We start from the raw sequence: 16,869 nt of genomic DNA on the forward strand, positions 1-16,869 counted from the left end.
CATTGAGAGCCTTGAGGTCCAGGATTGGGCGGACTCCGTCTTCCTTCGGGACCACAAAGAGATTTGAGTAGAAACCCTGAAACCTTTCCTGCAGTGGCACAGGTAGGATTACCCCGCAGCTCAACAAGTCCTGCACTGCCCCAAACAGGGCATTCCGACGAGCAAGAAGGAGAGGAAGGTTTGAGGGAAAGAATCGGTTTGGTGGACGAGAAAGAAACTATCTTGTACCCTGATGAAACCACTTTGCAGACCCACTGGTCGGAATACAGGGAGGTCCACCGAGCCGCAAACTGATGCAGACGTCCCCCTACCTGGGAGTTGGGCTGGGGCAAGATTTGTTTGCAGGCTTGTTTGGCTTGCGAACCCAGGGACGTTTTTGTCCCCCAGCAGGCCCTTTGGACCTGACTAACGAAAGTACTGCTTTTGCGCGGAAAAAGAGGGTCCTGGCCTGCGGCGTGGCTCTTCTATTTTCCTGGACTAGGGAAGGAGCGTGCTCTTACCCCCCGTGGCATCCTTTATAATGTCGTCCAGGGAGGCACCAAATAGCCCCCGCCCCGGAGAGGCAAATCTGCCTGAGCCTTCTTGGAAGTCTGGTCTGCAGACCAGGCCTTAAGCCAAATCGGGCGTCGCAGAACCACTGCAGATACTGAGGCTCTGGAGATCAGGGCTGCATCGCAGACATACTTGAGGCCATGCACTAACTGGTCAGCCAGTTCCACGCAGCCTAAAGGAGCATGATGCTCTTCCAACTCCTGGTGCAATAGTCTTGCCCATTCAGTAAGTGTCTGTGACACCAGTGCCATAGTCAAGATAGGCTGTAAAGCTGAACCCAGCATAGAAAAAATGGACCGACCTACCACTTCGGACCTCCTGTCAGCAGGGTCCTTAAATGCAGGGGTTCCCTTAACCGAAATCGTGGTTGCCTTGTTCAACCTGGATACCGGGGGAGATGCCCACTTTTTGAAAAGGCTCGCCTCAAAGGGGTAACGGACCGCCATACACTTAGGGACCGCAAAGGTCCTTTGCTGTCGTTCCCATTCCTTTTCTATGAACTTATCAAAAAAGGCCACGTAAGGAAACACTTTAGCAGTGCGGGCCTGCTTGTGGGACCCAAAAGGGACCGACCCCTCAGCAGGTGTGCTGGCAGTATCTAATTTAAGAGTGATGCGGTGATAAGAGCTCCAACAAGTGCATTGTCTTGCGCTGACCCAGACCTGGAGTCCTCCTCACTGTCCGAAAGGTCCCAGTCCGCATCCTCCGATACCTCAGAACCAGGACCCTGGGCCGCAGCTGGGCCCAAGTCAGAGCTATCCCCAGGAGATGGTGGGGGTGATTTTTACCCCCCTTTCGCCCACATACCGCTTCCACCCTGGCAACAAATGATTTCAGGACTGCCAACCAAGTGTCCACAGGGACCGCAGGTGCAGGGGCACCGGTTGTCACCACTGGAATGACTGGGGAAGAAGCGCCAGCTTCTGACGCCATGCTGACCGGCTCACCTGACAGCCCTCAGGGACTAATGTCAAGGTACAAGTGCACAAAAAAGAGAGAGACCCACCCTGACCAAAAGGGGTATCCCAGGGGACTCACCACCCGACAAGAAAAAAACTGCACAGCGCTGTGGTCCGCTCTCCTTCACACTGTGTGTCCGAGTGTCTCTGAGGTAAAACTGCGCTGTTCGCGCCGTTCAGAAAGTCTCCCCGGCACTAGAGGCTAAAACCTGTATAAAACCACAGCAGGATGGCAGCCGGCTGCCTCAGGAAGAAGAGCGCAAGCTTCTAGAAAATGGCCGCCCGCTGTAACTGCCTGTGTCACAGTGCAGCTACAAGAAAATGGCTACCAGCCGCAATTCAATAGCAGCAGCGTGGCCACAAGAAAATGGCGCTGTTTTAAAGAAAAAATGGTGCAGAGGACACTGAGGTGAACGAGAAGGCCGGAAAAAAATAGTGGCCCCCGAGCAGAGGACCCCCCATGGCAGACCACCCACATAGAGAGCGAGCCCAGAACACCCCCGCAGCCCCCAGCCAGGATAGGAAAAACAACACCTCAGGTACATCCCAGGTCAGTCACAGCATGGTGGAGGAGGGACGGGAGGAGAGGAAAGGGAGGACATGAGACCCCCTAATTAAAAAGGTGCGTTTATTTTATTACCAATATCACAGTGTGTGTATATATGGGCATATCTGTTCTGCAGTGGTTACTGGGCTGCTTTCAAACTGATCCACAGGGACGAGAAGTGCACCTCTGGGTTACCTGCACTGAGCCATAGACTTCTATTACCTGCAAGTTTGGTGTGCTGAGAGTAGAGTGGTTCTATAGAGCCAAGTAGGTTGCCATCCACCCACTCCACTCATTGTGGCCCACAATTGGTTACCAAGTCGCTTAAGTGGCCCTTGCTCTTCAAAAGGTTGGGCACCCCTGTGTTAAAGTGTACATATCTTTGTAGCTACTTTGTGAATGATACTTTTTTTAAAAAGACAAATTGAGCCTTTCTTTGGTGGTAAAGGTCAATGAATAATGCCCTCTTGTTTCATTATCAAATGAAATTTGGTCAAAAAATAAAATAAAAAATGTAATATATATATTTTTTTCCAAGTGTAAAATTACCACGCAAGTTCAGAGAAACATTGTAAGTGAATAAAGAAATTGTTTATGGAACGAAAACATGCTGCAAGAAAGCATTTAAATACTTAGGGCCAGATTCACAGACAGCGGCGTATGTTTGAGCGGGCGTAGCGCATCTCATATGCGCTACGCCGACGTAACATAGAGAGGCAAGACCAGTATTCACAAAGCACTTGCTCCCTAAGTTATAGCGGCGTAGTGTAAATGGGCCGGCGTAAGCCCGCCTAATTCAAATTTGGAAGGTAGTGGGCGTGTTGTATTAAAATTAACCGTGACCCCATGTAAATGAATGGCCGAACGAATGGCGCATGCGCGCGCATGCTCAGAATCACGTTCCATCTACTCCCTAAGATACGACGGCTCAATGCGTACGACGTGAACGTAACCTACGCCCAGCCCCATACGACTTACGCAAACGACGTAAAATCCAACGGCTGTTCCGACGTTCATACCCTAACATGACTTACCCTTGCTTTATGAGGGATAACTTTACGCCGGACGTAAGTCTTACGTAAACGGCGTAGCTTACTGCGACGGGCGCAAGTACGTTCGTGAATCGGCGTATCTATGTCATTTACATATTCGACGCGTAAAATCAATGGAAGCGCCCCTAGCGGCCAGCGTAAATATGCACCCAAGATACGACGGCGTAGGAGACTTACGTCAGTTGGATGGAGCCAGAATTCAGGCGTATCTGGTTTTAAGAATACGGCGCATACATATGACCACGCATCCTAGAACTTACGCGGCGTATAAGAAGATACGTCGGAGTAAGTCGTTCGTGAATCTGGGCCTTAATTTCTCTGTGCCTTTATATGCAGATTTTATTAATTATTTTTAATCATGACGGGTCTCTTCAGGTATTCAACATGTTGCAAGACCCTTTATTAATGAAAAAGCAAAACTTTGTGTACACTTACATATACACATGAAATAAAAGGTGCTTAGTGGTCAGCAAGGATAACCTTGTGAAGAAGGGGCCACTGTGGAAATCCAGTCAGAAAATAAACACTGGCCGCTTCGGAAGCTGTACAAAGTATACTGTATTGCTATTAAAAGAAAAACGAGTGTACTGAAATGTAGTGAAAGCTAGAGAGTTGCTTTCTTAAAGCTGTGGAGGTAGAGTTTTATTTGTCCAAGCGCTTATTTCTTAAAAGTCTTGCCTAATGCAGACTAAACTTGTTTGCATATTATTTATTGTAAATCTGTCATCGCACATCGGTATGCCTCACCTGCTGCTGTTCAAGAAGGGGTAGCGAATCCAACAATAAGGAAAACCAAAAGTAACCTGGAGCAATGCGCGCAGTCATGAGCGAAAGAAGCAGGCGAGCTGCTTCATGGAACTCCTGCTCATTGTACAACCGGTGAAACTCTCTGTATTTCCCTGGGATGAAGTTGACAAAGGTTACGTTAGAACTGTGTAGCAATTTCATGCACTGTGTTTCATACATTGGAATTTATAAATCTTTCTTACCAAGGAATGTAAGACGATCGCTCAGTAGCATTGCTGGGCCAAGATTGTCAATTAGGTCCAAATCTGAAAATTTCCCTCGTTCACAGTAATCCTTCAAGAACCTTAAAAAAAAAAAGCAAAAAGTAAGGGGCATCCTAATGTATAAGAGGCTTGCATAAGGTTCCAATATATCCTAAGCAAAATATACAAAAAAAAAACACTTGCTGTGAAACCTCTTAGTCCATAAAAAGTATAGGCTGTGAACATAAGTATGTTTTGTCAGATATCTAAAGTAGTAAAGTAGTATTAATCAATATTAGTATAGAATTATGTCTGACTGCAGTCAGACATAATTCTATACCAATATTGATTGATACTACTTTAGATATCTGAAAAAACATACTTATGTTCACAGCCTATACTTTTTATGGACTATGAGGTCTCTAGGGATACATCACTATATTTATGCCATGCCTGCTCTCTGTTTGGCCCCTGGAGGGGTCCCCGTTTTGACTCCGCCCCCTCAGCTCCTGGGTAAGGCACCTGCTGCTGCCGTCTTGGGGCCGCATATTTGAAGCCATGGTCAAGCTCAGTGGTGAGTATGAGGACTTACAACCCCTCCTGCCCTGTGCCTTTACAACGAATACTATGCCAGATTGCCAAACATATACTTTTTCATCCTAGGTACAGTGTTACACACCCCTGAAGAGCGAGCTGGATCTTGCGAACCTAGGCTAGTCGGGTAGTATGATGCCTGTGTACTCTGTCCACTACTATACTTGTGTATTAATATTTACTATGTATTGTTTCAATTGGCAATTGTTGGTGTTATGTATGTAACAATTTTACTCTACGCATGTAAACAATTTTACTTGAATAAATTATATACTATACAATTACTGTTATTTTTACTGGCGGAAACGTTACCCACTTCATTTAAAGTCCCGGGGCGAATCCTTTTGTTTTGATTTTATGTAACAGGGATGAAAGTGGGTCACTGGGGACACCAGACCTTTCCTCTTTCTTCCCCTTTATAAGCTAGTCATAGTTGGGTAGTTTTTGTTCATTCAGCCAGTGGGCTGAATCAAATAAAAACCGATTTCTCTATAAACACAATGCGCAAAAGAAAATAGTCACGCTATGAAATTACATATGGATAAATATAGTGATCCAAATACTTATTGAAATGTGAAAAAAAAAACAAAGGATGAAAAAATTATACGAGTAAATAAAAATTGTTTGTTAAATATATGAATGCTATTAAAAATGAAATAAATAGCATACAATAAGGATCAACAAATATGTATAAATGCAAATAAAGAGTTGTGATACAGAACGTCACAAAGACATCCTCTGCATGAATCAAATATCTGTGAGTCAAACCAACAACCAGTGTTCACAGAAATACGCAACAATAAAAGCTCTTGGAAGCTTGCAGATAAACCTCTGCAGGGTCTTAATGCTCGTCCAAGGTATCGAGATCGCCCAACTCCTATGAACCTCCTCGTCTCCACTCTTAGGATTGCCAATAGGAATATGTTGATATCCCTATTTTTGCTGTTGTAAAGAGAACAGCAAAGAGAGGGATATCGACATATTCCTATTGGCAATCCTAAGAGTGGAGACGAGGGGGTTCATAGGAGTTGGGCGATCTTGATATCTTGGACGAGCATTAAGACCCTGCAGAGGTTTATCTGCAAGCTTCTACGACCTTGCTATTAAAATATCCATCTAATCTGGTAAGGTTCCATCTTTCACCTGTGTGTGTGCTGCACGAGGAGGAATTCATCTTGGTGGTGGACAGTCCTTTCATCGCCTTCATCCCTTATTTCAACTTTTATGGATCTTCCTTTGTGGGACTGGACTTTTCTTTTTGGATACAGTGGATTTTGGTTTTATTTTTATTGTTGCGTATTTCTGTGAACACTGGTTGTTGGTTTGACTCACAGATATTTGATTCATGCAGAGGATGTCTTTGTGACAATCTGTATCACAACTCTTTATTTGCATGTATACATATTTGTTGCTCCTTATTGTATGCTATTTATTTCATTTTTAACCACTTAAGCCACAGACTGTATTGCTGGTCAATGACCGGGCAACTTTTTGCGATTTGGCACTGCGTCGCTTTAACTGACAATTGCGTGGTCGTGCTACGTGGCTTCCAAACAAAATTGGCGTCCTTTTTTTCCCACAAATAGAGCTTTCTTTTGGTGGTATTTGATCACCTCTGCAGTTTTAATTTTTTGCGCTATAAACAAAAAAAGAGTGACAATTTTGAAAAAAAATGAATATTATTATTACTTTTAAATATCCCCCAAAAATATATATATATAAAAAAAAAACGTTTCCCCCCTCAGTTTAGGCCGATACGTATTCTTCTACATATTTTTCGTAAAAAAAAAAACAACGCAATAATCGTTTGACTGGTTTGCGCAAAAGTTATAGCGTTTACAAAATAGGGGATAGTTTTTTGGCATTTTTATTAATATTTTTTTTTTTACTAGTAATGGCGGCGATCAGCGATTTTTATCAGTACTGCGACATTATGGTGGACACTTTTGACACATTTTTGGGACCATTGGCATTTTTATAGCTATCAGTGCTATAAAAATGCATTGATTACTATAAAAATGCCACTGGCAGGGAAGGGGTTAACACTAGGGGGCGATGAAGGGGTTAATTATGTTCTAACTGAAGGGGGGGTGGGACTGACATGGGGAAATGACAGATCACTGTTTATACATTGTATGAACAGACGATAAGTCATTTCTCCCCCTGACAGGACCGGGAGCTGTGCGTTTACACACACAGCTCCCGGTTCTCGCTCTGTAACGAGCAATCGCGGCTGCCCGGCGGTGATCGCGCCCGCGCGCCCCTATTGGCTGAATGGCGAGATGGCGTATATCTACGTGATCTCGCCCAGCAGAGCCGACCTGCCGCCATATAACTGAGGCGGCTGGTCGACAAGCAGTTAATAGCATTCATATATTTAACAAAATTTTTATTTACTCATATTTTTTTCATCCTTTTTTTTCACATTTCTATAAGTATTTGGATAGATATAGATATAGAGATATATATATAAATAACATTTCATAACGAGACTATTTCCTTTTGCACAGTTTTTCACATGATTATCACATGTTTTTGTGCCGCAGCTTATTTTTCACTAAATCTATTTTGTTTCTCATATATGTACCAGTATTTACCCCCTGTTTTTACATTCTATAAACACAAACGAGGTGGATGGAGGAAGTCCCTGATGAACCAGCCTATTTTCGATCCATCTATAGTCAGCTTTACTCTTAGAATCTCTGCCACTGAAAGTGGAAGTCCATTCAAAGTCTATCTGAACTTAAACCTGTTCCCAGCCCCATCCTAACTACCCTGTAAAGGAAATGTGTGTATACTTACCTGTTCCTTGGGCACTCCGGTCCAATCACATGATCTCCCCAGCGGCCAACTTCAGTGAAGAGGCGAGATAGCCGACAATGGCTGCAATGCCTATGAATTGACATCACCCACAGGCTTACTATGGGGCATCCTTTGTCAGCTTTCCCTCCTTTATACTGAAGCCAGCACTGGGAACTAATCATATGACCAGACCGCAGCATCCTCAGTATGGCGTCTTTCCTCCAGGGCAGGGGTCTCTAAACTATGGCCCACCATTTGTTCAGGAACTACAATTCCCACCATGCCTAGTAGGATTTGCCCGATACCGATACTAAGCATTTGCGCAAGTACTTGTACTCGCGCAAATGCTCCCGATGCTTCCCCCAACACTTTTTTTTTCACCCAAGAGTGGGTGGAGAGGGGGTGGAGAGCGGAGCAGAGCAGTTCTCGGGTATGTCACTAATGGAGGAGAGGAGAGGAGAGCTGCTGCCTTCGTCTAGTCCACAAGGAGAAAGCCAAGCCCCTGCCTAGTTGATCAGAGGCTTGGGGAACATAACAGCTTTCATTGGAATAGCTGTGTGTTCCCCGCCGCGCCCCTGCCCCTTGTCCGGGCACTTTGATAGACATATCACCCATCCCAGGATTGGACGACGACGCGCAGCGGGGAACACACAGCTATTCAAATGAAAGCTGTTATGTTCCCCGCACGCTGATCAACTAGACAGCGGAGGTGGGAGGGCTTGGCTTTCTCCTTGGGAACACCAAGCTGCATTTGGAGACACAAGGCTGCATTTGGGGACACATTTAAAAAAAAAAAAGTATCGGTATCGGCGAGTACATGGAAAAAAGTATCGGTACTTGTACTCGGTCCTAAAAAAGTGGTATCGGGACTTTCTTGTGAAAAAAAAAAAAAAGTGGTATCGGGACAACCCTAATGCCTAGTCATGTCTGTGAATGGCAGTGTTTTAAGATGCCTCATGGGACGTGTAGTTCCGCAAAAGCTGGAGGGCCGTATTTTGAAGATCCCTGCTCTAGGGGGCAATTAGTGTAGAGCTTAGAATAGAGGTGAAAGCAGGTTTAGGTTTAGATAGGATGTGACTGGACTTCTACTTGAAGTTGGTATATCTGCACTGAAACAGCAGGTTTACAGTAGGTCTCTTTCAATGCGTTTTCTCCTACTGCTGCAAACGGCAGTGCAAACATTGTGTGCTGTGTACTGTACTTTACAAGCTTCCAATCAGTTAGAGACCAGAAACAAGCAGTATTCTGTGCTTTGTGAATAATAGTTGAATCCTGCTGCCAGCCCACTGTTTAATAGGATTCCAGGGCAGTGATGGAGGTGTTCAAAATACTGTTACACAGAGACAATATGTCTGACTGATCACAAGCCCATCTGCAAAATGCGTGGGCTTACTACACAAGCTTGTTTAATCATCTGATTATGTAACTGCGGATGCCTCCTCCATTTAATGGCACCCTGTGTGTGTTCACACATCGCAAACAGCCATGGTCAGCTATGAATGTACAGTATACAATATATAGCAGTACACGTATTAGAGACAAGAAGAGCTAATGCCATCCAGGTACATTCAGAGGGCCAGATTCACAGAAGAGATACGACGGCGTATCTCTGCGACTGATTCATAGAATCAGTTACGCATAGATAGCCCTAAGATCCGACAGGTGTAATTGACTTACACCGTCGGATCTTAGGATGCAATACTTCAGCCGTCGCTGGGTGGAGTTCGTGTCGTTTTCCAGCGTTGGGTATGCAAATGAGGTTTTACGGCGATCCACGACAGTTTTCGCGTTCGTTACGTCGTCGCTAGTATTTTTTCCCGTCGCAAAGTTAGGCCTGCTTTAACATGGCTTAACTTTAGATGAGCCATGTTAAAGTATGGCCGTTGTTCCCGGGTCGAATTTCAATTATTTTTTTTGCGTAAAACGTCCGGGAATACGAAAGTACGTTACGCACGTCGCCGTTCAAAAAAATTGAGTCACTTCGCGCAAAGCACGGCGGGAATTTCAAAACGGAGCATGCGCAGTACGTCCGGCGCAGGAGCGCGCCTAATTTAAATGGTACACGCCCCATTTGAATTAGGCGGGCTTGCGGCGGACGCCTTTACGTTACACCGCCGTAAGTTTACACGCAAGTGCTTGGTGAATCAGGCACTTGTGCTGAAAACTTGCGACGGTGTAATGTATAGACGATACGTTACGCCGCCGCACTTAGATTAAGAACTTAGGGCCAGATTTGCATATATGTTGTGGCTGGACTATTTGTGTTATCAATACATACAATGCAATGTTAAAAAAGGAAAACACAAAAGGCATTGAATGGCTGCCACAAAAAATGAAAATGGAAACTTGGATTATTTCAGGATCAGCACTATGCCACGCATTTATCAGTGAAAAACTCTGCCTAGAAGCCTTTTGGGGTTCTAAAGGGACACCTGAACTGTTCTGAAGACTAAATAAAAACAAAACAAAACAAAAAAAAACACAATTGTTATCCTGAACACTTTTTAGACCATGACTGGTTTCTCTTAAAAACAGGACAGTTAGTGACTCTTGTGTTCTTCTCACCGGTCCGATATGAGTGTTGCAAAAGCCGCATCTTTCGCTCGAATACTCCAGGACAAAGCTGAACCCAAACGATTGTTGCGCAAAGCTTGCATTGACATTGTCTTACAGATACTTCGAACTAGAGAACATAAAAAATAATTATTGGCAACAAATAGAAAACACAACTGGGCACTGCTTGATTATTGAAATAAATGAGATTTTAGCCAATATTGTTGTCTGAAAGGACAATAATGCCAGAACTACCATGGTAACTAAATGAACACGATGAATTACAAACACCAGGATTCCCTCATTCTCATCTCAATAACCTAAAATGCAGTACATCCAATGCAAAAAAAAGGTTAATGTTCTCAATATTCAGATTGCATGATTAGGTTGCATTTGTATTTATTCCAACATACCTTGTTCAGTCATCTGCCTCTGCTCACAAATTCTCAATGCCTTCAACGCCTTCTTTTCAGTAGTCAGTGGAATCCGCTCTATGAGAAGTTCAAGGTAAACTCTACCAAGTTCTGGACAATGATCCAAGTAATCAACCGCCAGCTGCCACAGGCTGTAAGAAACAATGCTTATCTTATTTTTTCCATTTTTTATTACCCCTTTGAACAGGTTAAGAATCTGCAAGGGATTGGGAAAAGAGGACTTAACACAGTGATACGACCCTGCAGGAGCTCCACTAACAAGGACTAAAAGGCAGGCCCTACACAGTTCAAATCTTGGCCGGCTCAGCAGGAACCAGCTGAGATTCGAACAGTGTATGGGCAGGCTGTACGTACCAAGTTGATCAATCTGTGAATATCGTTAGCCGCTGCTATAGCCGCTAGCAAAAAAATTCACTGTCTTGTCCCAGTTGGGGTAAGTGGCCCCTGCCGGGAGAAGACAATGGCCTTGCAGGAGGGGATTCTCGCATAAACACTGTCTGTGTATCCGTGGTTGCAGGAAAGAAATTTGCTCTTTGTATGGCTGGCCTAACATGGCCTAAGTGTGCACAGTAAAGGTAAACTGTACAGCTGTAACGAATAAACGCTGTGCACTCTGTGCCTTCAGTCCAGGGTGTTTTTAAGGTGGTTGCCATTCCAGGCTGGGGTCTATGCATAAAGTCCAAGGGCTATGAAAAAATAAAACACCTGTATCTTTTCTGTGAATTGGGCCACAATTTAGAATCTTAATCTACTACACTTGTTTAAGCACACATAAAATACATTACACAGTTATAGTATATAACTCGAACAGTTAGTAGTATAACGATAAAACAATGCATGCATAGGTACTTTAATCTCCACCAGTGATTAGTCTTTGCAGAACCAACGTGAAAATGCTAACAGTATTATCAGCTTCTGTAATAGCATTTTTATAACAGCATACCTCTAAAATCCATTTCTAGAGAGTACATCACGGGACACAGAGCACTATAGTAATTACTATATGGGTTATACGCCCACCTTCAGGTGATGGACACTGGCATAATCAAGACAGGAAGTCCCCTTCCCTATATAACCCCTCCCATACAGGGAGTACCTTTACAGGTAAGCTGTTATAAAAATCCCATTTTCTTTATCGTACATCACCGGACACAGAACACTATAGTAATTACTATGTGGGATGTCCCAAAGCAATGCCATCTGAGGGGAGGGAGGCACACAAAATAAGAAAATTGCCGTCAGATGTGAGGACCTATACTGCTGAACACTGCGCCCAAGGCAGCATCCTCTTGCTGACCTACATCCAACTGGTAGAAACTTGTGAATGTATGCACTAATGACCATGTTGCGGTTTTGCCACAGAGGCTTGGTGATGCACGGACTGCCCTGGTAGAGTGTAGAGGGTTTTACTACTAATGGCAGCGATCAGCGATTTTTTTCGTGACTGCGACATTATGGCGGACACATCGGACAATTTTGACACATTTTTGGGACCATTGTCATTTTCACAGCAAAACGTGCTATAAAAATGCATTGTTTACTGTGAAAATGACAATTGCCGTTTGGGAGTTAACCACTAGGGGGCGCTGAAGGGGTTAATTGTGACCTCATGTGTGTTTCTAACTGTAGGGGGCGGGGCTGGACGTGTGACGTCATCGATCGCCTTACCCTATTTTAGGGAACAGACGATCAATGACAGCGCCACTATGAAGAACTGGGAAGGTGTGTTTACACACACCTCTCCCCGTTCTTCAGCTCCTGTGACCGATCGCGGGACTCCGGCGGCGATCGGGTCCGCAGGGTGCCGCGGCCAGGAAACTTTGGACCGGGTCACGGGCACGCGCCCGCGGCTGGGCATTTAACAATCATGTACAGGTACATGATTGTTCCCAGCCATGCCATTCTGCCGACGTATATTGGCGTTAGGCGGTCCTTGAGTGGTTAAGTGATCCTGTCACCTTATGCGATCACGTGTTCTTAAGTGATCAAAAATACAAACAGGTCCAAACAGGCATTTTGTACACACATGATCATGTATCTTTATGCAAACATGTGAACTGGTAAAAATAGTTATCTTCAGCAACCGTGAGCTTCAGCAACCGTGCCCTTTAGCAGCAACTTGTGTGTTTTAGCAGCAACAGTGCGTTTTAGCAACTGTGCAATTCAGCATCTGTGCGTGTTAGCAACTGTGCATATCGGCATCTGTGCCGACTTTAGCAACTGTGCATTTTCAGCATCTGTGCATATGATGGAATCAACCAATCTGATGTGCATTGGCTAATTGACATTCGCCCATTTTCAGCAGTACAATGCAAGCTTTAAGTGGGTGATACCATATGTGTGATCTGAACTTATGGCCTCAGCTTTTCAAGGTAGGAGCGCAGACCACAAGGATACTGGCCCTTTGCTTAGCAACTGTGCGATTTAGCAAGTTTGTAAGCAAGCACTTGCTCAACTGCAGTTGGTCCTATACTTTAGACCTGTAGGATACCAAGCACATATTGCACTACGCTCATGCCTTTCAAGCATGTATTATAAAAACACGCATTAAGCAATAAAACTGCAAGTACGCAAATTATGCTGTTCCTGCCCACAAGCAGATAATGACACTTTTAACCCCTTCCCTACCGGCGCATTGTCAAATGACGCCGGCAGGAACCCTTCCTCGATCCGGGTGGACGTCATACGACGTCCTGTGTTCCCGGCGTTCTAGGGCGTGCGCAACCGCTCGTGAACCGGCGGCCGCGATTGCCGGTGATTGCGGCAGGAGTGTGGATCTGTGTGTGTGTAAACACACAGATCCACCCTTCCTGTCAGAGGTGAGGAGACCAATGCTGTGTTCCCAGTACAGAGGAACACACATCGGTCTCCTCCCCTTGTGAGTCCCCTCCCCCCTACAGTTAGAACACACTATAGGGAACCTTTTAACCCCTTCAGCGTCCCCTAGTGGCTAACCCCTTCCCTGCCAGTCACATTTACACAGTAATCAGTGCATATTTATAGCACTAATCACTGTATAAATGTGAATGGTCCCAAAAACGTGTCAAAAGTGTCCGATGTGTTCGCCGCAATAAAAAAAAAAAAAAAAAACGCAGATCGCCGCCATTACTAGTAAAAAAGGTAATAAAATAAAAATGCTATAAATCCATCACCTATTTTTTAGACGCTATAACTTTTGAGCAAACCAATCAATATACGATTATTGCAATTTTTTTTACCAAAAATATGTAGAAGAATACGTATCGGCCTAAACTGAGGAAAACATTTTTTTTTTATATTTATTAAATAAAAAAGTAAAAAAATTTTTTTTTTTTAAATTGTCGCTCTTCTTTTGTTTATAGCGCAAAAAAGAAAAAACGCAGAGATGATAAAATACCACCAAACAAAAGCTCTATTTGTGGGGGGGGAAAAATATAAAGATTTAGTTTGGGTACACAGTGTTGCATGACCACGCAATTGTCATTCAAAGTGCAACAGCGCTGAAAACTAAAAATTGGTCTGGCCAGGAAGGGGGTGAAAATGCCCTGTATGGAAGGGGTTAAAAGTGAACTGCTAATCATCCAGGGGTGTATCTACTACTTACATGCCCCTTGGATAGGCAAAAAATATGCAGCATGTAATCATGACTTGTCTGCACCCGTTCCAAAGCCAGTACTCATACTCATGGCCCACTGTTCTGTCTCCAAGGCCTATCCGACCTGTCAGCACCTTCCTGCCTACAACAAACAATAGGCTAGACTTTGAGCAATCCTGTGCCCTCTAGTGGCTGGGGAAAAAACAGCAGCCTGCCTGAGCAAGAGTACAAGCATGATAGAACAGCACACTGCTCCCAATGGCCACTGGGGAAAAAAACAGCCAGATCGCTCTCTTAATAGAGAAACTGCAAACAAATGCAGACTCACCATTCCTCGCTGCAGGGTACTGCTGGAATATCACAGCGATCCAATCTTCACCCATCCTGGCGGGTTGGTGTCATGCCAGACCTTCAAGGACGGGGTCCCCTCTGAGCGTAGGGTCCACTGCCTTGGCCCTGTATGGCGCCCTGCCAGAAAACCTGTGGTATAGCACTGTGACCAAGGTTCTGGATCCCAGGGCTCAGGTCTCCTAAGAGAAGCGTTACAGGCAAAACCCCATTCTTCCGTACCGAGGCTCGGGTGCCATCCACTTTTGTCTTTGTTTATAGACTTTTCGAATGGATCTAATAGCGTAGCACTCTGACCCTGACTAGGCCATCTGTGGAGCACTTTTTAACAAAGTATTAACCGTGACCAACACCTTAGACACTGGCAGGAAAAAGTGAGGTACTCCCTGTGTGGGAGGGGTTATATGGGGAGGGGACTTCCTGTCTTGATTATGCCATCACCTGGTGGCCGTATAACCCATATAGTAATAATATAGTGCTCTGTGTCCAGTGATGTACGATAAAAAAATAAAAGATCCATGGAAGGGTTCTACCATCTGCCTTCACATTCAAGCGACATACTGTCAAGATAATACCACTGAAATTCATAAACGCTGCGCTATCAAAATAAAAATCCCTCCCCATATTCTACTACAGCAGCTAGAAAAATATAACACCCTCTGTGTCCTACAATATTGTTAAATGTGTTCCAGCGCTACATCCATTGCACATATAATCAATCCCAAACTTGTACAACCCCTAAAATAATCATGCACATGTGGTATAGTACACATTTAACAAGACAATGCCATACCCAGCTAGTACAACATAATGCATTTACAATAGGAAAAGCAAATGTCACAAAGTCAAGACAGAATATAGACCTTAGGAGAAGAAAATTGGCATACCTATGGTGCGAGAAAAGACCAGACGCATACTCAAGCAGAAGGTATTCTCTCATGTTGGCCCCAAAACTGAAAAACAAGAATAACATTTGGGAGGTACAAATATTAAATGTTTACCTTCCAAAAAGTTGTAATTCTGTATGGATAGCTTTGTGAATCATGCATCTCTGTATAGGGAACAGGACTGCGCTAGAATTTCCTCTTTTGTTTTACCAGCTTTCGTTGTTACCTCAGTTCATAATAAGAGTTAATAATGCCGATTTACTGATCAATGAGAAAGTGATGCAGGGAAATTAAAAGCTTCAAAACTGAAGCTGGAAATGGGATTACCATCTGCTGGGTGTGGAGTCTTGTAGGCATGTGGGGTCACCAGACTGGCTGAACAGAATTCAAAATCTCCTGGCAGTTAAGGCAATTTATACACACATAATTAAAAACTTAGGGCCAGATTCACAGTCGAAATATGCCGGCGTATCTACTGATACTCCGGCGTATTTTCAAATTTGCCGCGTCGTATCTTTAGTTTGAATTCTCATAAGGATATTTACCCAAGAGATACAGTGGGGAAAATAATTATTTGATCCCCTGCAGATTTTGTAGGTGTGTCCACTTACAAAGAAATAAACGGTCTAACATTTCTATCATAGGTGTATTTTAACCACTTCCCATCCGGGCCAATTCTGGCACTTTGCCCCTACATGTAAAAATCATAATTTCTAATTGGTAAAAAAAAATTTAAAACCCCCAAAAAATATATTTTTTAGCAGAGACCCTAGGGAATAAAATGGTGGTTGTTGCAACTTTTTATGTCACATGTCATTTGCGCAGGAATTTTTCAAATGTGTTTTTTTGGGGGGAAAAAAAGTGTGTGAATTAAATAACATAAAAAAAAACACCAGTTAGCCCAATTTTTTTGTATAATGTGAAAGATAATGGTACGCCGAGTAAACATGTCATGCTTGAAAATTGCGCACACTCGTGGAATGACGCATGTAAGAACGATCAAGTGGCTCAACTGCTGCTATGATTGTTCTTACGTTGCATGGAATCACTGGCTGAAGGGAATGACACCGGGTTGATTCCTGTAGGTGGAGGCATCAGCCTGGTATAAGCACTGAAAACGAGAGGACATTCATGTACGCCCTCCCGACAGGAAGTGGTTAAATGATAGAGACAGAAAATCAACCAAAAATCCAGAAAAAACACAATACAAATGCTATAAATTAGGTTGCAGTTCAATGAGTAAAATAAGTATTTGATCCCCAAGCAAAACATGACTTGGTGCAGAAACCCTTGTTGGCAAGCACAGAGGCAAGACATTTCATGAAGTTGGTTACCAGGTTTGCACACATCTCAGGAGGGATTTTGGTCCACTCTTTACAGATCCTCTCTAAATCCTTAAAGCGGGGGTTCACCCTAAAAAAAAAAAAAAAAAAAAAAAAAAAACTGTTCTATCCAGCATACTGCTGACATCAACAGTATGCTGGATTTTTTTTTAATTTTTTTTCAGTCTTTACTTACCTTTTTTCAACGTTTTCACCCGGCTTCCGGGTTCTCGCTTCCCCGGGGAGTAGGCGTTCC

General features: G+C 43.9%; 1 protein-coding gene across 2 annotated transcripts in view; it reads right to left on the reverse strand.

Moving 5' to 3' along the window:
* Positions 1 to 16,869, reverse strand: part of NUP85 (nucleoporin 85) — a 78,633-nt gene that overhangs the window by 14,978 nt on the left and 46,786 nt on the right. For both annotated transcript variants that reach the window (XM_040330062.1, XM_040330063.1), the window contains exons 13-17: positions 15,292 to 15,357; positions 10,462 to 10,613; positions 10,061 to 10,178; positions 4,100 to 4,200; positions 3,858 to 4,009 (exon numbers count right to left, since the gene is read on the reverse strand). In XM_040330062.1, coding sequence (XP_040185996.1) covers positions 3,858 to 4,009; positions 4,100 to 4,200; positions 10,061 to 10,178; positions 10,462 to 10,613; positions 15,292 to 15,357 — 589 coding nt within the window. The remainder of the gene's footprint in view (positions 1 to 3,857; positions 4,010 to 4,099; positions 4,201 to 10,060; positions 10,179 to 10,461; positions 10,614 to 15,291; positions 15,358 to 16,869) is intronic.

The sequence above is a fragment of the Rana temporaria genome, chromosome 12, assembly GCF_905171775.1.
Source record: "Rana temporaria chromosome 12, aRanTem1.1, whole genome shotgun sequence".
NCBI lineage: Eukaryota > Metazoa > Chordata > Amphibia > Anura > Ranidae > Rana > Rana temporaria.